This window comes from Anser anser, assembly GCF_964211835.1.
Source record: "Anser anser genome assembly, chromosome: 12".
Lineage (NCBI taxonomy): Eukaryota > Metazoa > Chordata > Aves > Anseriformes > Anatidae > Anser > Anser anser.
Genome location: NC_139733.1, coordinates 1,617,751 through 1,637,637, shown reverse-complemented (window position 1 = coordinate 1,637,637; position 19,887 = coordinate 1,617,751). Strand labels below are relative to the sequence as shown.

General features: G+C 38.0%; 1 protein-coding gene across 7 annotated transcripts in view; it reads right to left on the bottom strand.

The window, feature by feature from the left end:
* Window positions 1-19,887, bottom strand: part of ARHGEF3 (Rho guanine nucleotide exchange factor 3) — a 130,761-nt gene that overhangs the window by 39,889 nt on the left and 70,985 nt on the right. For 6 of the 7 annotated variants that reach the window (XM_083795671.1, XM_083795674.1, XM_083795675.1 and 3 more), the window contains one exon: window positions 19,812-19,874. The exons of the other annotated variant lie outside the window; for it this stretch is intronic. In XM_083795671.1, coding sequence (XP_083651797.1) covers window positions 19,812-19,874 — 63 coding nt within the window. The remainder of the gene's footprint in view (window positions 1-19,811; window positions 19,875-19,887) is intronic. 7 annotated transcript variants of the gene reach the window in all.

Genomic DNA, 19,887 nt, shown 5'->3' with positions numbered 1-19,887 from the left:
AAATCATTTACCTGACCTTTCAAAAGCCTTTTTAGTTTCTGTTTGATGCAAAACAGAAGTCACTAGAGCAATGCAAAGAGAAGCATAGGATGATCAAAGTGACCACCTAGGAAAATGACTTTTGCAGTAACATTTGCCTGTATATGTGGAATGCAAAACTGTTTTTTGTTAAAGCCAGGAAAAATATTGTTGCAATAATCAGAATGCAACATAGGAGAATCCTGAAGGAGAATTTTAGCTTTGTAAAAAGCAAAGGCCAGAAACCAATGACATGTAGAAATAAAGTGTAAGATTAGACATAGGGCAGATAAAAAGACCCACTTCCTTTGTGTTGAGTATGATGCCAATTTCATTAAAGAACACAGCAAAATAATTTTAGAAGAGATGGTATTGTGGCATTAGATGAATTCTTGCATCTGAATTTTATGTGTAGTAATAGATAACAAGTAATAGATGGGTAGAAAATTTTGTTTTGAAGGCTACGCCTTAAGAATATCACACTAGCAAACAACACAGAGCACTGAGCACAGCAGAGTTCCCAGAGACATTCTTTTTACAAAACCTCAGTCTTCGGTCTTATACAAAAGCAGCAGTCTAAGTAGAGCTGCATGTGATCTTGAAATAAGATATTGTAGGAGGAAGTTATTATGCCATCATGTATGAGTTCCAGACTACTACAGAATAGAACAAGACCATGCAGCATTTTTCAATAACATAATTTGCTGTAGTTGTAATGGCTTGCAAGCACTTAAACAACAAACTCTTTTTTGGGTCTTGTTACCTTAAAAGACAATAAAAATATATATATGTATTTATGTCCAGACAAGAGAAAAAAATATTTTGATTTTGTTACGTATTTTAAGACCTAAAGAGAGGGACAGGAGAGGGGCAAACCATGAAAAAGAAACCCTGCCCACACTGAAATCCAAGGAAATATATTCCCAGAGCTCCAAGCAGGAGATAGTTCACCCATATCAGAAAAACACTTCATTGATACAATTTAAGGTAATTTGAGTAGAAGCAACTTAAACTGAGGTAGAGATATTGATACCAGAATATGAATATCTCTAAATTAGAATATCAGAATATCAACAGAAGCCATCTTATTGACTTAAAACAAGCTAAATTCCTGTTAGAAGTAATAATAATAATAATAATAAACATTGCACAAGAAGAGGGGAAAAAATACGACTTGTAATCATCCAGAAATGGTAATGAAAAACGAAGCAAAAATATCGTGTTGCACATAAAAGCTGAAAGAATTATAGGGAAGTAAAAGGTACCGGAGGGGTAAAACCAAACAGAATATATATATTTTTTTCCAGGCTGAGGGATACCAGGCCTTTATTTTTATTTCCAATGATAATTTTTGATTAGAAACATGATATCATTTCATTGCCCTCATATTTTCCTTATCCCAGGTATGATAGTTAAATAATGAAATGTATAAATGAAATGCCAAACAATTAGGAGAAAAAGCAAGAGCAAACAGAGTGCTGCCATGCCAACTTATTGCAATGAAGTAGGAGAAGAACTACTAATCCTGCTGTCCTATTTCAAGCAGTGTCTGGTACAGGTGTTCTCAGGGTGGTCTATGAACCCTCCTTGAATCCTCTGCTCCATTCTTCCTTCGAACAAGGAGAGGAGAGCACAGACTGGGTACTCAAACTGACCTAAGGCACTTACAATGAAAATCCTCAATGAAAACACCAGCCAAAATGTCCAGCCATTGCATTGATGAATCAACATTGAAAGGCTGAAAGAACAGCTTCATAAAAGTATAGCTCTACAATAAAGATCGGAATGCACTTCATATCTGGAATAGAAGAGCAGGTATGTTATTAGATATGGTTCTCTGGAATTTGATGGGGTTGTTTTTGCGCAAACATTTAGACTACCTGCTTCTGTTTGTAATTGCTTCCTCTAAATCTGGTCTTTGTATTAAAATAAAGCATATCTATCCCTCCCCAAATGATTGGAGCTTTACCACAGTAAGAATCTATCAATTTTGTTGGGTCAGGAAGTTACATTTCTTTTAGTACCTGCTATCTAACAGCAGATGTGCATTAAAATGTGCCGCTGCAGGATATATTGACCACATCACAGGAAGAAGCCAAACAGCTGAAATAAGAAGCTACAAAGACCTTTCTGAACATGAGCAGTCTCCCTAATCTCTATGAAACTAAATCACCTGTCTGATATTACTTACACATATGGGAAAGATACAGTAACCAGGTAGTAGATGTGCTTCTAGTCTCATGCCTTGTAACAGTCCACTTGTTTCACAACTGCTACCTACTCTACTGGTTTCCTTTGCTGTATATTTAGAAATCTGCAATATATATATTGAAGGCAATTATGATTCCAGTATTTCCCTAAGATTCAACAGGTTTTACAGTAGTTCCAAGTAGTCTTAATGACTAGATGGTCGGCTGTTGTTTTTTTGTTTGTTTGGTTGGTTTGTTTGTGGTTTTGTTTTATTTTGTTTTGTTTGGTTTCTAATCATTGCTTCTCTCTTCTAATCACACTCTCTCTCAGCAGCTGCAACATTTGAGCTACAATGCTCTCAATTAGTCTCTCATCTCACATTTCAATCAGAACTGCCGTATCCAAGAGGCCTCAGGAAGGTGCAATGCAATCAATACATCACACTTAGGTCAGTTTTTACATTTATACCCAGACTATTAGAAAGAAGTTTTGAGTGTGATGTTGCCAATTTTCCAGAAATAACGGTAATAAAGAGAAACCCAATGAATACATTACTACAGAGGGAAATAAATATTCCTAGCAAAAAGAGAAAGCAGAAAGTCTTAAACTCTAACGAACCTTTCCTGATTCCATTTCTGGTATTTAGAGATCACTACTAGCCAAAGTAATTGAACAGTTCATTTGGTATTGAGAGGAAGGAAAAAAAAAAAAAGAACAAAAGAAAGAAAAAACACCTACAGTATTCACCAGTGACTCTAGTGTAAAAAAAAAAAAAAGCAAATGCAAAAGAAGCTCCTCAGAAATAATATAGTTGCAGTTGAAATTCTGCTGCAAGCATTTTGTTAAATGTTTGTGTCCATATGTGAAGCAATTCTGAATATTTATGACTACAGTTTTTTTCTACTGTATTCAGTTCTTACAGGATGAGGATTATGCCTTGTTTGTGAAACTAGGCGGAAATTTTTAACAGTGCATTTCAGTAAGCACGCATCTGTTTTTTAAACCTGTTCCTTCCTAAACTTGCTAAAGTTGGCCCCAAAAATATATCAGGAAATAACTAGAGGATGAGGGGGGTGGGGGAAAAAACTTTAAAGACACCTTGTCTTAATTAAATCTAAAAGTGTTACTTCTTCCTGTTCAACTTAGTCATGAATGGCTTTGGCATACCACACCTGACTGGGGGCAGGGGACGCATCAACACAGAATAGGTTCATATTTCAGCTGCCACCTGTAATTGGCAGCCTGGAATTAATTAATGAAGTGGAACTGGCACAAACTTGAATGCAGCATGAAATTAAACGTGGCAAGCAGTATAGAAAAAAAAAAAACCTGCTGCTTTTTCAATACTCCTTTACTGCTACAAAAAGTAGAAAGGTAAAACGGTAAAGCCAAGCGCAAACCTAACAAACGTAAGCAATGCCTGCAGTAGTTATTTGTACCATTTGGGTCTTTCAATCAGCTGCTAAGCTATTACTTGAACAAACAGGTACAGTAAGAATAGTTACCCAACCTCATAAAGACATTTATCAGTCTTTGACATTTTTAGTCATTTCGGTCTTATTTTAAATAACCCATCTAAAGCCAGATTCACAGGGCTGCTACAAGCAGTCTCAGATGGAAGCTGTCAGAACACAGCATCAGCATCTCACTCCTGATCTAGCTGGACAACCAGGGCAGGAATCCAGCCAGCCCTGTATACTCACCGACCCCCGACAGGAATGTCATTGCTGTAACCCTTCTGCCTGATCAGCAATTCACATTCAGCATGAGCCACCTTTCTGTGGGTGAGGCAAGATATTTGACTGCTGTATTTTAAAGAACAATCTTGGAGTACAGACAAAAAAAAATAGTTTTGCAGCATTTTCTTCCATTTATTTTTGTTTTAAATAACAGCAGATCTTATAAGAATATTTCTAGTATCCTGGAAAGAGTCTCAATGCAAGGCATCCCTTTTTCTTTCCTTCCTTTTTTTCCTCATCTTAATTCAATAGATAGAGAACTTCTGCTGTATCATTTAGATTGTTTCTCTTGAATTAAGCTTCTTTTCTAGACAAAGTGAACAAATACTATTTCCAAAAACTATTTTCCTCTTCCACGTTCTCTACAAACTTCTTATATTATTCCTATAAAGCAGTAAAGCATGTCTCCTACTTTGGGCAAGGATAATTTCAAACCAAGTAAAAAACGATGAGTTCAGGATAGAAGTAATATCTGGAATAAATATTAGAATTTGGGCATTCCTGGTTTTGAGTTTTCTGTTCCAGATGCTTGAGTGTTTTTTTGTTCCTAAAAAATCAAACGGTGGAAGATTTACCTTATCAGCAGCTTAATGAGATGTCCATCACAAACACCATCCAAATGGCTCCTGTTCTCCCAGCATGGCCTGCATCTTTTTGCCTCTCTATCTGGGAGCTCTTAAATATACACTTCTGAATATCTACTGCAAAGCAGTGGAGAATTCCTTCACAAATGATATACATTTAAAAAAGATTAGTGCAAATTACTTTTGTAAATTTATAGCTACATCACAGAAACAGCTATCAGAACCCGTGTGCTAGTGATTGCTACTTACAGCGGAACTTGCGCTGATTTGAAGTTTCACAGAGTTGTCATTGATTCAGTTTTACCATGTTATAGAATCATAAAATCATTTAGGTTGGAAAAGACCCTTAAGATCAGCCTAACAGAGCCAAGTCTGTGCCCATATATCTCTTGAATACCTCCAGGGATGAGGACTCCACCACCTCTCTGGGCAGCCTGTTCAAATACCTAACAACCCTATCCATGAAAAAATTCTTCCCGCTATCCAATCTAAGCCTCCCCTGGTGCAACTTGAGGCTGTTGCCTCATGTCCCGTCACTTGTCATCTGAGAAAAGAGACCAACACCCTCCCTGCCACAACCTCCTTTCTCACAATTGCAGAGAGCAATGAGGTCTCCCCTCAGCCTCCTTTTCTCCAGACTGATCAAATCCCGTTCCCTCAGCTGCTCCTCATGTGTCCTGTTTTCTATTCCCTTCACCAGCTTTCTTGCCCTTCTCTGAACATGTTCCAGAATCCCCATGTCCTGCTTGTAGCGAGGAGCCCAAAACCAAACACAGAACTCAAGATGTGGCCTCACCAGTGCCAACCACAGGGGGATGAGCACTTCCCCAGCCCAGCTGGCCACACCAGTTCTGATACAGACTAGGGTGCCATTGGCCTTCTTGGCCAGCCAGACACACTGCTGGCTCAAATTCAGCCAGCTGTCAACCAGCACCCCCAGGTCCTTTTCTTCTGGGCAACTTTCTAGACACTCTTCCCCAAGCCCATAATGCTGCAAGTGGTTGCAATGACCCAAGTGCAGCACCCAGCATTCAGCCCTGTTGACTGTCATGCTACTGGATGCGACCCATCAGACCAGCCAGTCCAGACCTCCCTGCAGAGCCCTCCTGCCCTCAGCAGATAACAGAACAGCCCAACCTGGTGTCAGCTGCAAACTTACTGAGGGGGCACTCAATCTCCTCATCAACAGGGAAGAAGTCATAGAAGTATTTTCAGGTGATGCCACTCCAAAATCATTGGTGCAAGCTTTGCTGGCTCAACCTCCTTTCTCTATTAGGCAATGACAGTAAACTGAGAACAATAAATGGTTCCTTTGTTACCTTGACAGTCTCCAAGAAAAGACCTAGCTGTTCCACATAGAAAATGCCACATGGAAGAGCTATAACATTTTGGCTTTTCTGACTGATCTTTCTCCTGTTAAAGGATTGTGTTGCTATTAATGATGATTCCTTCCCACTTCCGTTTCCTATTTCTTTACCCAATGGGAAATTTTAACACTTCTTTCGAGTTACTTTTAAGAACTGGGAAGTTATGCAAGCAATAATAAAATATGGCTTTGCTTCATTACCTGTGCGACGACCTGCAGATACCAGATGAACTGCTGCTGTACAAAGGTACAGGATCTACCCATCCTTCCTTTCTCACTTACACATAGCTTTGCATTTTGGCATAACCTCAAGCACCAGATTAAAAGAAAAATCCAAACACTGCTGAATGCATCAATTCTTTGCTTCTTAAACTAAGGTCACTAAGAGGAAACTGGAAGATGAGGTTTACCAGTAAATCCATCCAGCATTTGTATATTTAAACCTTTGTGGTCTGCTTAATGTTGAGAACTGTTTTTTTTAAGATGCCCTCATCCGCATCTTTCATCTATAGCTTTTTAGCCTACTTAAGAGAGTGAACACCACAGAGAGGAAGTTATTATAAAGAACACAAGACATGATAAACGTGAGCAAATACATCTAGCAAGAGATGTATCATTGCTTAACTAATGGTAGAAAAATTATTAAAATGTTGACACTAGTTATGTTTTCTACTAATGTAAATAAAGACCATTAAAGATAGATAATGACAGTAAGAACCAGAGTATAGCTACGCTATTTGCTACTAAAGGGATTACTTTGGAAACTATAATAAAGAAATAAATAACATTTTTCCCAAGATGTATCATAAATTCCTGAGAATTTAGATAAGACCTGCCAGTTATGCATCTAACTCCATTTTTGACCCAAGATGCAGGTAGCATCCTACTTTATTGGTCTTATTTTTCCATTAAAAAAAAAAAAATCACATAACTTAAATGCTCTACCTGAAAGAACCTGCATTAATAAACAGTTACAATATTGAATATCATTTAAATAATTTTTTATACTTACAATAAGAAAAATATATATTGATTTAATGTGAAATTACTTAGTATTTGACAGTTTTACCACATGTACAGTATCTACGTATATACTAGGCTATCTGTGAACTCAAATAGAAAGGCAAAATAGAACAAATAGATTATAAAGTCCAACTGCTAACATTTTTGCCTCTACACTTAATAGCAAGAAAGGCAGAAGAAAGGCATTTTTCCCGAGCCTAATTGTTTCATGACAATAAGCAATAATAGGAAAGTTAGATCCATCACTGCAAATTAATCTGTGCTGAACAAAGCTGGAGAAGTTGCATAAGAATTAACCAGGTTAATAAGATGAGATCATGTTACAAAACTCCTCTGCAAAAATGATCAACAGCTTGCAAAAAGACACTTTATAAGACAAAGATCTTGACAAATTAAATGCTCCTGATTTTGTGAACACTGACAATGTGAATGCCATACCTTGATGCCACTTTTTCAGAAATAATTGGAGCAAAGAAAATCTATGAGATACTCCCTTTTACATCAGATTTAAGGGTGCTAATCATGTTATAACTGGTGAATAACAAAGATTGCATGAACATATAAGGCTTGTCTTATTTTTAATCAAGAAAAAATAGAAAATTATTTTCAATACTATGAAAATGTCCAAACTCACGTCTCTGAAAAATGCTCATGTACTGAGCATTTTCTTAGGATTATCACAGAATCACAGAATTGTCTAGGTTGGAAGAGACCTCCAAGATCATCTAGTCCAACCTCTGTCCTAACACTAACAAGTCCTCCACTAAATCATATCACTAAGGGCTACATCTAAACGTCTTTTAAAGACCTCCAGGGATGGTGACTCAACCACCTCCCTGGGCAGCCCATTCCAATGCCTAACAACCCTTTCGGTAAAGAAGTTCTTCCTAACATCCAACCTAAACCTCCCCTGGCGCAACTTTAGCCCATTCCCCCTCATCCTGTCACCAGGCACGTGGGAGAATAGACCAACCCCCACCTCTCTACAGCCTCCTTTAAGGTACCTATAGAGAGCGATGAGGTCTCCCCTGAGCCTCCTCTTCTCCAGGCTAAACAACCCCAGCTCCCTCAGCCGCTCCTCCTAAGACTTGTTCTCCAGACCCCTCACCAGCTTCATCGCCCTTCTCTGGACTCTCTCAAGCACCTCGTGTCCTTCTTGTAGTGAGGGGCCCAAAACTGAACACAATACTCGAGGTGCGGCCTCACCAGAGCCGAGTACAGGGGGACAATCACCTCCCTAGGCCTGCTGGCCACACTGCTTCTTATACAAGCCAGGATGCTGTTGGCCTTCTTGGCCACCTGAGCACACTGCTGGCTCATATTCAGCTGCCTATCAACCAGTATTCCCAGGTCCTTCTCTGCCAGGCAGCTTTCCAGCCACTCATCTCCCAGCCTGTAGCACTGCTTGGGGTTATTACGCCCCAGATGCAGGACCCGGCACTTGGCCTTGTTGAACTTCATGCAGTTGACCTCAGCCCATCGGTCCAGCCTATCCAGATCCTCCTGCAGAGCCTTCCTTCCCTCGAGCAGATCGACACGCACCTAACTTGGTGTCATCTGCAAACTTACTGAGGGTGCACTCAATCCCCTCATCCAGGTCATGGATAAAGATATTAAAGAGGACCGGCCCCAGCACTGAGCCCCGGGGGACTCCACTAGTAACCGGCCTCCAACTGGATTTGGCTCCATTCACCACAACTCTTTGGGCCTGGCCATCCAGCCAGTTTTTAACCCAACAAAGCGTACGCCAGTCCAAGCCACGAGCAGCCAATTTCTTGAGGAGAATGTTGTGGGGAACGGTGTCAAAAGCCTTACTGAAGTCAAGGTAAATCACATCCACAGCCTTCCCCTCATCCACCAAGCGCGTCACTTGGTCATAGAAGGAGATCAGGTTCGTCAAGCAGGACCTGCCTTTCATAAACCCATGCTGACTGGGCCTGATCGCCTGGTTGCCCTGCAAATGCCGTGTGATGACACTCAAGATAATCTGCTCCATGAGCTTCCCTGGCACTGAGGTCAAACTAACAGGCCTATAGTTCCCCGGGTCTACCCTCCGACCCTTCTTGTAGATGGGCGTCACGTTTGCTAGCCGCCAGTTGACTGGGACCTCCCCTGATAGCCAGGACTGCCGATACCCTACAGTGGGGTTCTGATCAGCTAGAATTATTTTTGCCTCTTCCCATTTCCTTCCCAGTTGTGCTTATTTTACCCATTTGCAATGACTACAGGGTGACATAAGAGAATGCAGGGACTGGCACTCAGGGATTCACCGGGAGGGTTTCTGCTGTGAGCAGTGGCAGCTGAGGAGCCAGCACAAGCTCAGTTTGTGGCTCGTGCCACCCTGGCAGAAGCTCCTCAGGACAGCTCAAGGCTGCAGGGCTGCCACCATCTCCAGGAGCTGCAACTGAAGTTGCCCAAACTCACAAGTGAGAAAGCTCAGAATCCCCAAGCTAACTTTTACCAGGAATTAGGGCACTAAATTCCTTGAAAAATCTCTAATTTCTTAGCATCGCTAGGTTAAAATAAACCCACCAGCATTCTATAATCAGTGAAACGAAGCCACAGAATGGGTAAGTGACAAACCCTGTTCTTACAAGAAACGCCTTGTAACTCCAGATAGACACAAACCCATCCTCCAAGTCAGTTCGTTGGCCAATTTCACACAGATGTAGTCAGCAAGTTCACGTGGACAGAAAAAATGAGCATAAAATGATGCTATTCCTGGTAAGAGGTTCTACCCTAATTGAAAAAACGTCTTCAAACATGAAAACACACAAGCTGCCTGAATTCAGAGCAAATTTCACACAGCACGCAGGAAGCCCTCGTGTTATTCTAAGACATGGTACCAAAAAAAAGTCACAGGGGGAACATACTTGCATTTGAAACCTGTTAATTAAGAAACAACAGAATGAGAACAATAACTCACTGAAATAACACAATGCATACAATAATTACCAACCTGCATACAACAATGCTCAGAAAGCTCTCAGATTTATGCCCCAGAATTAACACAATTGCCTTAATTAGGCATCAACCATGGGAACTTTCATATAAGAGATGATAAACTTCATCCAGCTACTCTGCATTACTTACAAATACTTTCAGAACTTAACTAACCCATTAATAACTCACTATTATTTATAACCAATACTAGTGCATACTGTCACAGAATGCTTCAGCTTTCAGAAAAAATCCAGTCACACTTTGCCCCCTGCTAAGCCACACCCTGCTTACAGCCCATCCCAAACACATCACTGACCACCTTTCACACCAACAACCGACACTTCAGACGAAAAAATCCGATATATAGATATCTATGTACACACACTGTCAGATATACACTGACAGATTTGACACAGAGATCTGTAAGTAATAAGTAAGAGTGTATGGTTATTAAAACTTGCAACTTGTTAATATTCTCACACAGTCAGGGCCCCCGTACTTTGAATGAAATTAAAGGTTTCTGACAGAAATTCTATTAAATTCATGGGAAGAAGAAATTTACAGCTAAAGGGCCTGTATTTGTTTTGTTAATTACTGCACTTCCGGAGGACTGTAATTAATTTCATTTACCTTCAAAGCTCTTCACTAATGTTTACAGAACAGTCACAACTATGCAAAGAACACTGGCACTCTTTACCGAGGTTTTATATTTAAGCTCCAATTACCAGACCTTTCCATTTGCACATCTCATAATTCAAAGCTACCAGAGATAAGTAAATGAGATCTGCTGAAAGGGAACTTACTCAAAAAAGGCCACAAAGAACTTGCAGTTTTCCCATTTCCTTGAAGAACTAGCTTATCACACAGCAAAAGCAAAATTGTGCAGTTAAATAGAATTTTAAACAGTTCAATTGTAATTCTAATAATGTTATATATACTCTTTGTATTTATCAGGGTATCTACATAGCTTACAGTTACAGCAATACCAACAATTCCGGTTTTATTTAATACAAATTCTTGAATCAGTTACATACCCAAATAACAACAGTAAGCCATTATAAATTGCCTCAACTTTTCAGTAATATGCAGCTGGTACAGAATAAGCTAAATATTCAAAACAACATCCTAGTGTTTTATTCTGTTTATTAATCAGGAAGGTAAATAAGCCAGTTATGCTGTAATATAGTTCAAGCCCTACATATATTAAAATTAAGTTTGTTCTAAATACATGACGATGACACTTTTTTTTTTTTTTTTTATAAATATGGTAAGGTAATGTGGAAAGGAAAATTATAAAATTATAACAGTTTTTGAGGAAATACAGAAAAATCCTTGTTTTTAACAATATACTTAAGAAAAAAAACTAGTGGAATATTGCCTTCTGAATATTGGATATTGAATGTTATTTACTGAATTACATTTTTAGAAAACCAAATCAGAAGTCAATTACTTGACAGAAGTCAAGTTAAAATTAAGTAGAACCACTGAGCATACAGAACCAGTTATTTAAATATATTAAGTTACCAACAGTCACATTTGGAAATTAAATGCTTCAGCACCTGTTGCAAATTACATACAGATACATGCATCCATCAGTACCTAAGATCTTTTTTAAAAAATGGCATAGAGTTCTATAGAGTGCAAAGGAATACCTTTGACTGTTAACCTGCTTGCAGCCCAGGAAAGTGATCTTTAAAGAGACTGCAATTCGGTTCCCAGTTCTATCAAGTGGTCACTAAAGAAGTGAGGTACCTGAGACAAATCAGGTGAATCTGTCCTCCATTAAGGGATTAAGCTATAAGAGGCACACAAAACTGACAGGGCAATCTCTAACATCAGTGGAAAGCAAATGTATGCAATTTAAATAATATTTTTAATGTACAAAAATAGCAGGTGTCTTAGCATTTCTTAAGACAAAGTCAAATCCTTGCGGTATTGGTTTGCTTCTGAGCAGCTGTCAAAAATACCACCTAGGCTCTTACACAACCATTGCCTTCACAATTAACAGAGTAACTAAAAGTATAGACCTTCTAAGCCAACTAATGACAGGCTTAGCAGTTCAGATAGGAGAGTGTAGAGAAAGCAAATGAAACAGTCTTCCAATGTAGCAGTAGATCTGGATTTGACCTTGCAAATCAAATTTAGAACCGAATGAAGACCACTTGTATGAACCTTGCAGGTTCGTGTTAAAGTTACTGTATTTTCTACTGATTATTTTCATAGCTATCTAAATGAACAAGTTCAAGTAACTGTAAAGATCTTAGAAACTACCACTGGAGATGTTCTGTCCCAGTACAGGCAGGATGATTTTATGGCAGACCGGTGCTCAGAATAAGCTTGAAAATTCAGTCTAATCTTAAAATCTTTGTTTGTTTCTTTTCCCATTTTAAGGCAGACTTGTAGGGACCTGACATGTCATGTACATGATAGGTTCACTGCGGGTTAGGTCTAAAACTGACTAAATTATCTTACTCACCTTCCCGTATGTCAGTGGCTGTTGCTCAACAATCAGGAGTATTGCTGTGTGTATGTATATGTAAGTATGTATGCAGGTATGTATACACACTGTGTGTTTTCATTCTCCTTTTTTCTTCATTTTCATTCATCAGTGGAGCTGACACACTAATATTTTATTGAGAAACACATTCACACAGTTCTAAACAGTAACTTTATTTTTTGTTAAATACTCTTGGAGCATTTCCAAACACTTGGGCTTCTATTTGCTGGGAGCTTTCCCCCTCCTTGCTGCTTTCCATCCTGTAGCTAAGGAAACAGGGTTGAGTTGCATAACAAAGTGAGTCGGCGGCTGCAAGCAGATATCCTTCAGCTGTCCAGATTACATAGCTATAGTAATATTGGAATGGGAGAAGTAATCAAAAAAAAAAAATTTCCAAGAGATAAGAGATCCTAAGGGCTACCAAATGAATTTAGAAATTGCTGCTATGCATAGATAATATTCTAAGATTACCACGATGTTCAAAGATATCCCCAGAGAAAAATAATGAAATTTTATGAAAAAGCATGTTACACTTCTCAACAATAAACTTTAAGATTCACTTGCTTATATCTCTCTACGTGATTCTGTATTGAAATGAACTTCGGTTAATAGCTTACACTGATATATCCCTTTCAATTGTAATAATAAGCAATGGCAATACAGAACGCTGCTCAAGAAATTTTTGTATCTTGGTCTCAAAGCAGCTTTGGAAAACAAACACTTTATGGAAAAGATAGACCTCATAAGATGCCTCTGCTCAAGCCAACAAACTATATTCCGCACCATCCTCTGTTTCGTGCACGCACACGCACACACACACACATTAGTGGGAATTTTACCAATACTCTGCAATTAGAATTTTTTTCCTGAGGTCTGAGATCCTTAAGTATATTTGACATTAGTGTTGACAAAGGGCTAAAAAGGTCATTGATGAAAAACATGAATTCTGGAATAAAAATTTCAGCGAGTGCTTTGTATTTCAAACTTTTTTTTTAACCAGGGTCTTTGTTTACATTTATCAATGTTAAAGTAATGCTGGCAATACAGATTGTATCATGTAAGCACATAAAGACCGTTATTAGCAATCGTTTACATACTAGTTCTGCAGTGATGGACTTGGAATCATAACAGATAAGCTGAACAAACACTAAAATCATTATTTTGTGGGGGAAGTGCGACTATCATACCTGACACATACAGGACTATAGCTTAAGTGACATAAAATGATCACTATGCTAGTAAAGAACATAATTGTAACAGACTGTGCAGATCTGAGTAATGAAGTTGAAAAAGACACTGAATGCAGAAAAGATCAGTGACAGTTCACAAGGAAGGAAGTGAGGCTGCTGAGCCTATGGATGAGGAACTGGAGTGGGGAGTTGGGATTTTCAGTCTTAAAATACAGAGAAGTCCTTACTTTGTACCAACACGAGATGAAAAGAGCAAAAGAGCTTAAGTTAGAAAAAGAAACATTTGGGTTAGTTATGAGGAGAGTCATATTAACAAAGATAGTGAAGCTCTACATTAGGCTGCCTGCAGAAGCTGTAGAAGCTTCTAACAAACCAAGAGGAATACCTGCCATGAAGAGCTTCACTGTCATTTAATTCATCAATTGAGAAGGAAGGATGGGGCAAATGGCCTCATGAGGTCTACCCTAGCCCTAGGATTTTATAGGGGCATCGCTGTAGATTTATGTACAAATGTAATTTCATATTGTAGTTGGTAGCTTAAAATCACAGCCAAAATGTAGTTGGCATTACAGAAAGCTGCGGACTAAGATACACAGCCACACTGATTTAATGAAATCCTCACCTGACCTCTATTCAAGACTTCAATAAGCTCCGGGCTACATCACAATTTCAAACACTTCCAGCAGCTGTTTGAGGAATGCGGTAAGTACAGGTAGGCTGTTACAGTCAGAAGTATAACACAACTTGGAAATGCTCAGCGCTGGTTGAAGGTCATACACAACGCACCATTTATACAGAGCCTTTCTTTTTCTTACAAATTCTGTCTACGTGGTCCATATTATATATGCAGAATAAAATACAGTTACCATTGATGATACATAAAATTTAATTTAAAAAATTAAAAAAAATAATTTAAAAAATATATATTGGATTATATTTATCACTATGGAACCAACATAATTTTTTATTTTGACCGCCAGATAACCGCCACCAAACTACAACAACTCTGTTTTCTTGATTCAATTTCATTATGAAAATGTAACTACACCTCTGCAAATCTGCATCAAGTCAATCAACACACACGCAATTCATTTCATAACAGATACCCAACTTCATAGCTGTCAATAACATCTGGCTAATTTCTGTTCACAAATGCTCCTGATTTTGCCATGTTGAAAACAAGCAAATGTCAAGTCTGGTTCTGTAACCTGAAAGTAACTTAAATTCAATTCAAACTTCAATTGCCGGTTTCCATTACAGAGGAATATCATAAAAGAAAACAGCATCATTCAAGAAAATAACAATTTATCAAATTACTACACTGCAATGAAATATGAACGATACTGGCAAATTGTACAACCCTACTAACCACCTTCTGCCTATATAGTCACTGTACTGTAGATGACCTAGGATACTAAAGATATTAAAGAATATTAATCACAAACTCACTGTCTGTGTATCACCTTCAGAGTAGCCACTGTAGCTCAAGAAATGCTGGGCTGCAGTTTAGGTAGATATGCAGCTTAATGCAGCTTCTAACTTTCAAAGATTTTGCAAGAAGAGGAGAGAAAGAACTAAAAAGGAAATATTAGGAAAGGATACCAGAAGTCCTTTAACTGTACCATGAGGTCAGAAGCACAAATTTATGCATTCTTGCACAACTGCTGGAACAACAACAACAAAAAGAATAAGGTACACATCTCTCAGCAACCTCCTTGAAGCCTATACCTGTACTTTCCTTCTGCAATATCTTCCCTTTGCAAAAAAACATGTTTCACAAAGTATCAGTGCAAGATTCAGCTGACCTCTCATCATGTTTTCTCTTCAAAAGAGGATCCACATCACAAAAGTATAAAAGGCGATCAAAATAACTCACAGATGGAGCTGCCAAAATTTGGGCAGGATGGATCCTACCACTAAAGTCCCAACCATTTATGACTGAAGTAGGGCAGAGTCGTACTGAATTTGCCAAATATGTTAATTAGCCAAAGCTAATGTCTATTTTTTTGTGGTGGAAAAAAATGCATATGAGAGAACAATTTCCCTAGGGTCAGCAGGGACAATTACCCCAGTGGGGCCTCTGCACTGTAGGTAAGGCTGTTTGTATTCAGTGTACATCTTGTACATAAATTTAAATAGAAATAGACAAATAGATTTTAGTCACAGTAAGATATTATGATTTGAGTTAAACCTTAAAGAAAGGTAGTACTTCATTTAAGATAAATATAGATCAGCTTTGATTTTTAGAATCTGGGTGATTTTGTACAAGAGGTCATTTTTTACACAGTTCCCATAAAGACAGTTTGCTCCATGTTCATACAGTATGTGGCACATTACATTGACAGATTTGCACTGAAGATGTCTAACTTCGCCACACATTGGTTATCTTCACTAGAATTATCTGAAAGGTTTACTGGAACAATTACCCAAACTCTGAGAAGTTGTTCACATAAATAAAGAGTAACCATATTGCAACACTACGCAGGAAGTCTGAGATCATTCCAGAATGGAGAAAAAAAAAAGAATGCAGCATAACTGGCATTTTATACATTTTTCCAACAGAGCACTTGAAGGCCGCGGTTAATGAGAAATAGCAAGAGGATAAGGAAACATGGCCTTAAGATAAATGACATTACAAGTACTCCAAATAATACCAACAGCAGACAGAGTCTAGCCCATACCAATCATATGATGGATTAATAATGGATTAAGACCAGTCACTTTATTATGAAGTCTGAACACAGATGGAACACTGACCGCCTATGCAATAGAGCAATATTAAAAGTCATGCATAATTCAAGCCCATTGTATACATCTTACTGGGCAAGCTGAATGCCTTTTATACTGTAAACATACAACACAGCAGTTTAATGGAAATAAAAAGACCCTGATACAATATATATTTTAATTATCTCAACTTTGATAAGCTGATGCAAATGTAATCCCCTTTAAGCTTTTCAAAGCTATCTTACCATACCTTAGCAATCAAATATTATTGAGTTTATAATTAAGTTTAATTAGGTCAAAGAATGTTTTAGTTATATTGACTCAAATACATAACAAATCTTCACTCAGCACTAAAAGCAATCAAAATTAATGAACTCTGATCTAATGTACGTAAATTGTGCTTAAATCTGGGTATGTTTTTGTTCATAGTTTATATTGGAGCATATTTTATTAACTTGCAAATTGACAGATGAGCATTAATATTTCTCCTGTTCCAAATACACTAAGTTAACATTTGAAAGAATTTTATTTTCAGTAATGATAACTGTTATATATAACCAAAATAACTAACTCTTCTGAGGCTTTATATGAAAATGTTTTACTTATCTAGTTCATCATGCATCTGTTGTGTGTTCCTTCTTGATATGACAAGAAAACAGAAGCGACTTCCTTGAGCTTACAACAAATTCTGCATACAATTAATAGCAGAATACTGCACAACATTGCCCTTTTTCTTCTCCTGAATGGCATTTTGCTTAAGTAGGTACAATTTTATTTGGAAAAGTGCAAGTGCTGCATTAGGTTTTTACCAGCTTATTTCCCTAGATACCTCCTGAGTTACTTGTGGCTTTATGGAGTTGAGACTCATGGTATCATCTATCATCATTACAAAATTTCATCTTCTTCACAGTTATCCACTTTGCAACAGCAATTAAAAATATATTGCTTTTAGCCATCTTGCTGAGTGTTCTACATAAAAACCTCCAGACAACAACGTTCATCACTGCTTCACTTAGTATAACGTACCAACTACATGCAGCAGTCCAAAATTTGTTTTCCCAAAGAGCACTCAGGTACAGGAAGTAAATAGTCAAGCTGCTTCCATGTAAGACGCAGAAGAACTGGCTGCCTGATCCTGACTGAGGAACGTAAGGATTTACGCTCCTTCAGCAACAGACCTGGCTCAGAAGAGGATTGCACAGACTGAAGACCTTTGTTTCAAAGGCTGGGTCTTAGAAAAGAATAAAAATTACAGCAGCAACAAGGATTGAAAGCACAGACAGAAAAATCTGGAAATTGAATCTCTAAATTTAAGTAAGGAGAGACATCCTACCAGCACAAGGAGAAATACAGAGAATTGAGGAGCTGTAGTTGGCTGTTTTAAAGATGAAAAAATACTTAGCTGTGTATGACCTTGAAAACTGTTTCACTTTATCTGTCACTCCAAGCTATCATAGATTATCTATAAAATTTAAAATTTGCATAAGAGATATTAACTATATATCTGTAAATCAATACACATATGCAAATCACTCTAGAACATATCACTACTTTAAGAGCACAGCATGCAACACTACAGGTTGAGTCAACTGTGTAGGCTGAATACAAAGTAAGCCTGTCTGTGGCAGTCAACACGAACAAAACCACATTGGTTTTTTTTCCTTTTCCTTTTTTCACCTTTTCCTTTAAAAACAGACTTCAGACTGTGCTACATTCATACATTCATGCATTTGACAGCCCTCACAGTCTGCTGGCCACATCTGTCACAAGTTATCACTAACTGTTTGACATCGAGGGGATTTACAAATCCAAGTCTTTAAACTGGCAATAAAATGAGCCAAGACCAACCAGCCAGTTTAATAAGCCAGTTGATAAACTCCCAAGGCATCAATATGAGTCCAGACCACTAAGCAAATACAAAGATTATTTAATGTGCTTAGGTTACCAGTCCTGGTCCTGAGTCAGCAAAGCTCCAACCAGCATTTCCTGTGAAATTCTGTCATGACTGATTCCTCTTGAAAAGACAGGTGTGCCTGGCCATGGTCAGTCATAAAAACATTTCATATCTATTTTTATAAAAAGATTGCAGCCCGATGATGAGGTAAATTGGCAGGAGACCTAGCCATCTCAACATGTATGTTGCTTTCCAAGGCATGGAGCAACTCCAGCCTTTAAACAGTTAACACCCTCTCTCTTTCCTGTCCCCCACCTCTCCTGGACAAAGGTGTTGAACAGATGCATTTACACAAACTGGAAACTTCAGACAGAGTCAAAAATTGCCACATCTTTCCATTGTCAAGCACCAAAGGCAAGCAGTGAAGAAAACCCTCAAGAACAAGAACAAAGCATGAGGTACGTTCTGGAGGTGAGGCGCTGAGGCAGGGCAGCAGTAAGTGTGCCACACTGCTGGCAGCGCTTCACTGCCTCAGCAGCTCGCTGAGGTGAGCTGCGAGAAGTGAGTGGGAGTCGTTCAGCTAATTATGTAAGCCAGGAAGCATGCTGTACAGGAAAGGCTACTATGCTTATTTGTTAAATACATATATATATCAATTTTATTACAGAGCCTGAGAGATTTATTACCTGAAAACTTTAATAATATATAATTACCCGAGTTAGAATCTAAATTCTTAATAAGGAACGCATGCATTCAATTTTGGTGCCCTTAGCCACTGCCTGGGAAAATAAATGCTTTCACTGAGGATATACATATAAGCTACTTGGCCCATCTTTTCAAAGACATAAGAGAGTTGCCAGACCAAGAGTACCCTTAAGTCACAGCTTTACATGGAAAACAGCATGCACTGCAGTGTACTGCATAACCACCACACACACACACACGCTTTGATTTGACATCCACCAAACTCAGCAGAAAGATTTTGGTCCCTAAAGCTTATTTTTAAAGTAAGCAGATAGTTGTCACTGCAATAACTTGTTTTGTTGTTGTTTGTAAAATAAAATCAATACTCAGAAGGTGGAAACTATATACACATTAAAGTATGTTTTTAAAAAGTATGTTAAAACTGCACAATTTATAGAATGGGGTTTTGGATGTTTTCATCACATCTGAAGTGTGATAGAAAATCATAGGTGTATTTTCAGCACATCACTTTAAAATGATGCGTGTAGATCTCATAATTGCATTAATATCACATTACACAGCTTCACAACATCAGTGACATAACTGAAATAAACCCTCTCATATAGCCAAGCAATAGGATAGGTCTGTTTTTAAGTCCCGTATTCACAATGCCTTTTTGTCCTGCTAATTATTTACTAACAAGAGATTCACTGCTTTACTGTCATTCTAACTTCCATTTTTCTCTTTATAAATACTAGTACAGAAAAATGCAAAGCAGTGATATGAATAAAATTAAAATTTTTAATAATAAGCAAAACAAATTACTAATGCTACACATGCAAACAATCCAGCTAAAAAGATAAATGGGTTTATTTCATAGTACATATAATAACCAGATTTTATTTTACAAGGAGGGGAAGAAAAGGCAAAAAAGGGAAAATAAAGAAGTTACTCACACATGTATCCAGGCTGCAAATACTGATTGTATCTTCATCCTGAGTACTCTGTTTTCGTTTCTTCTACAAAAGAAAA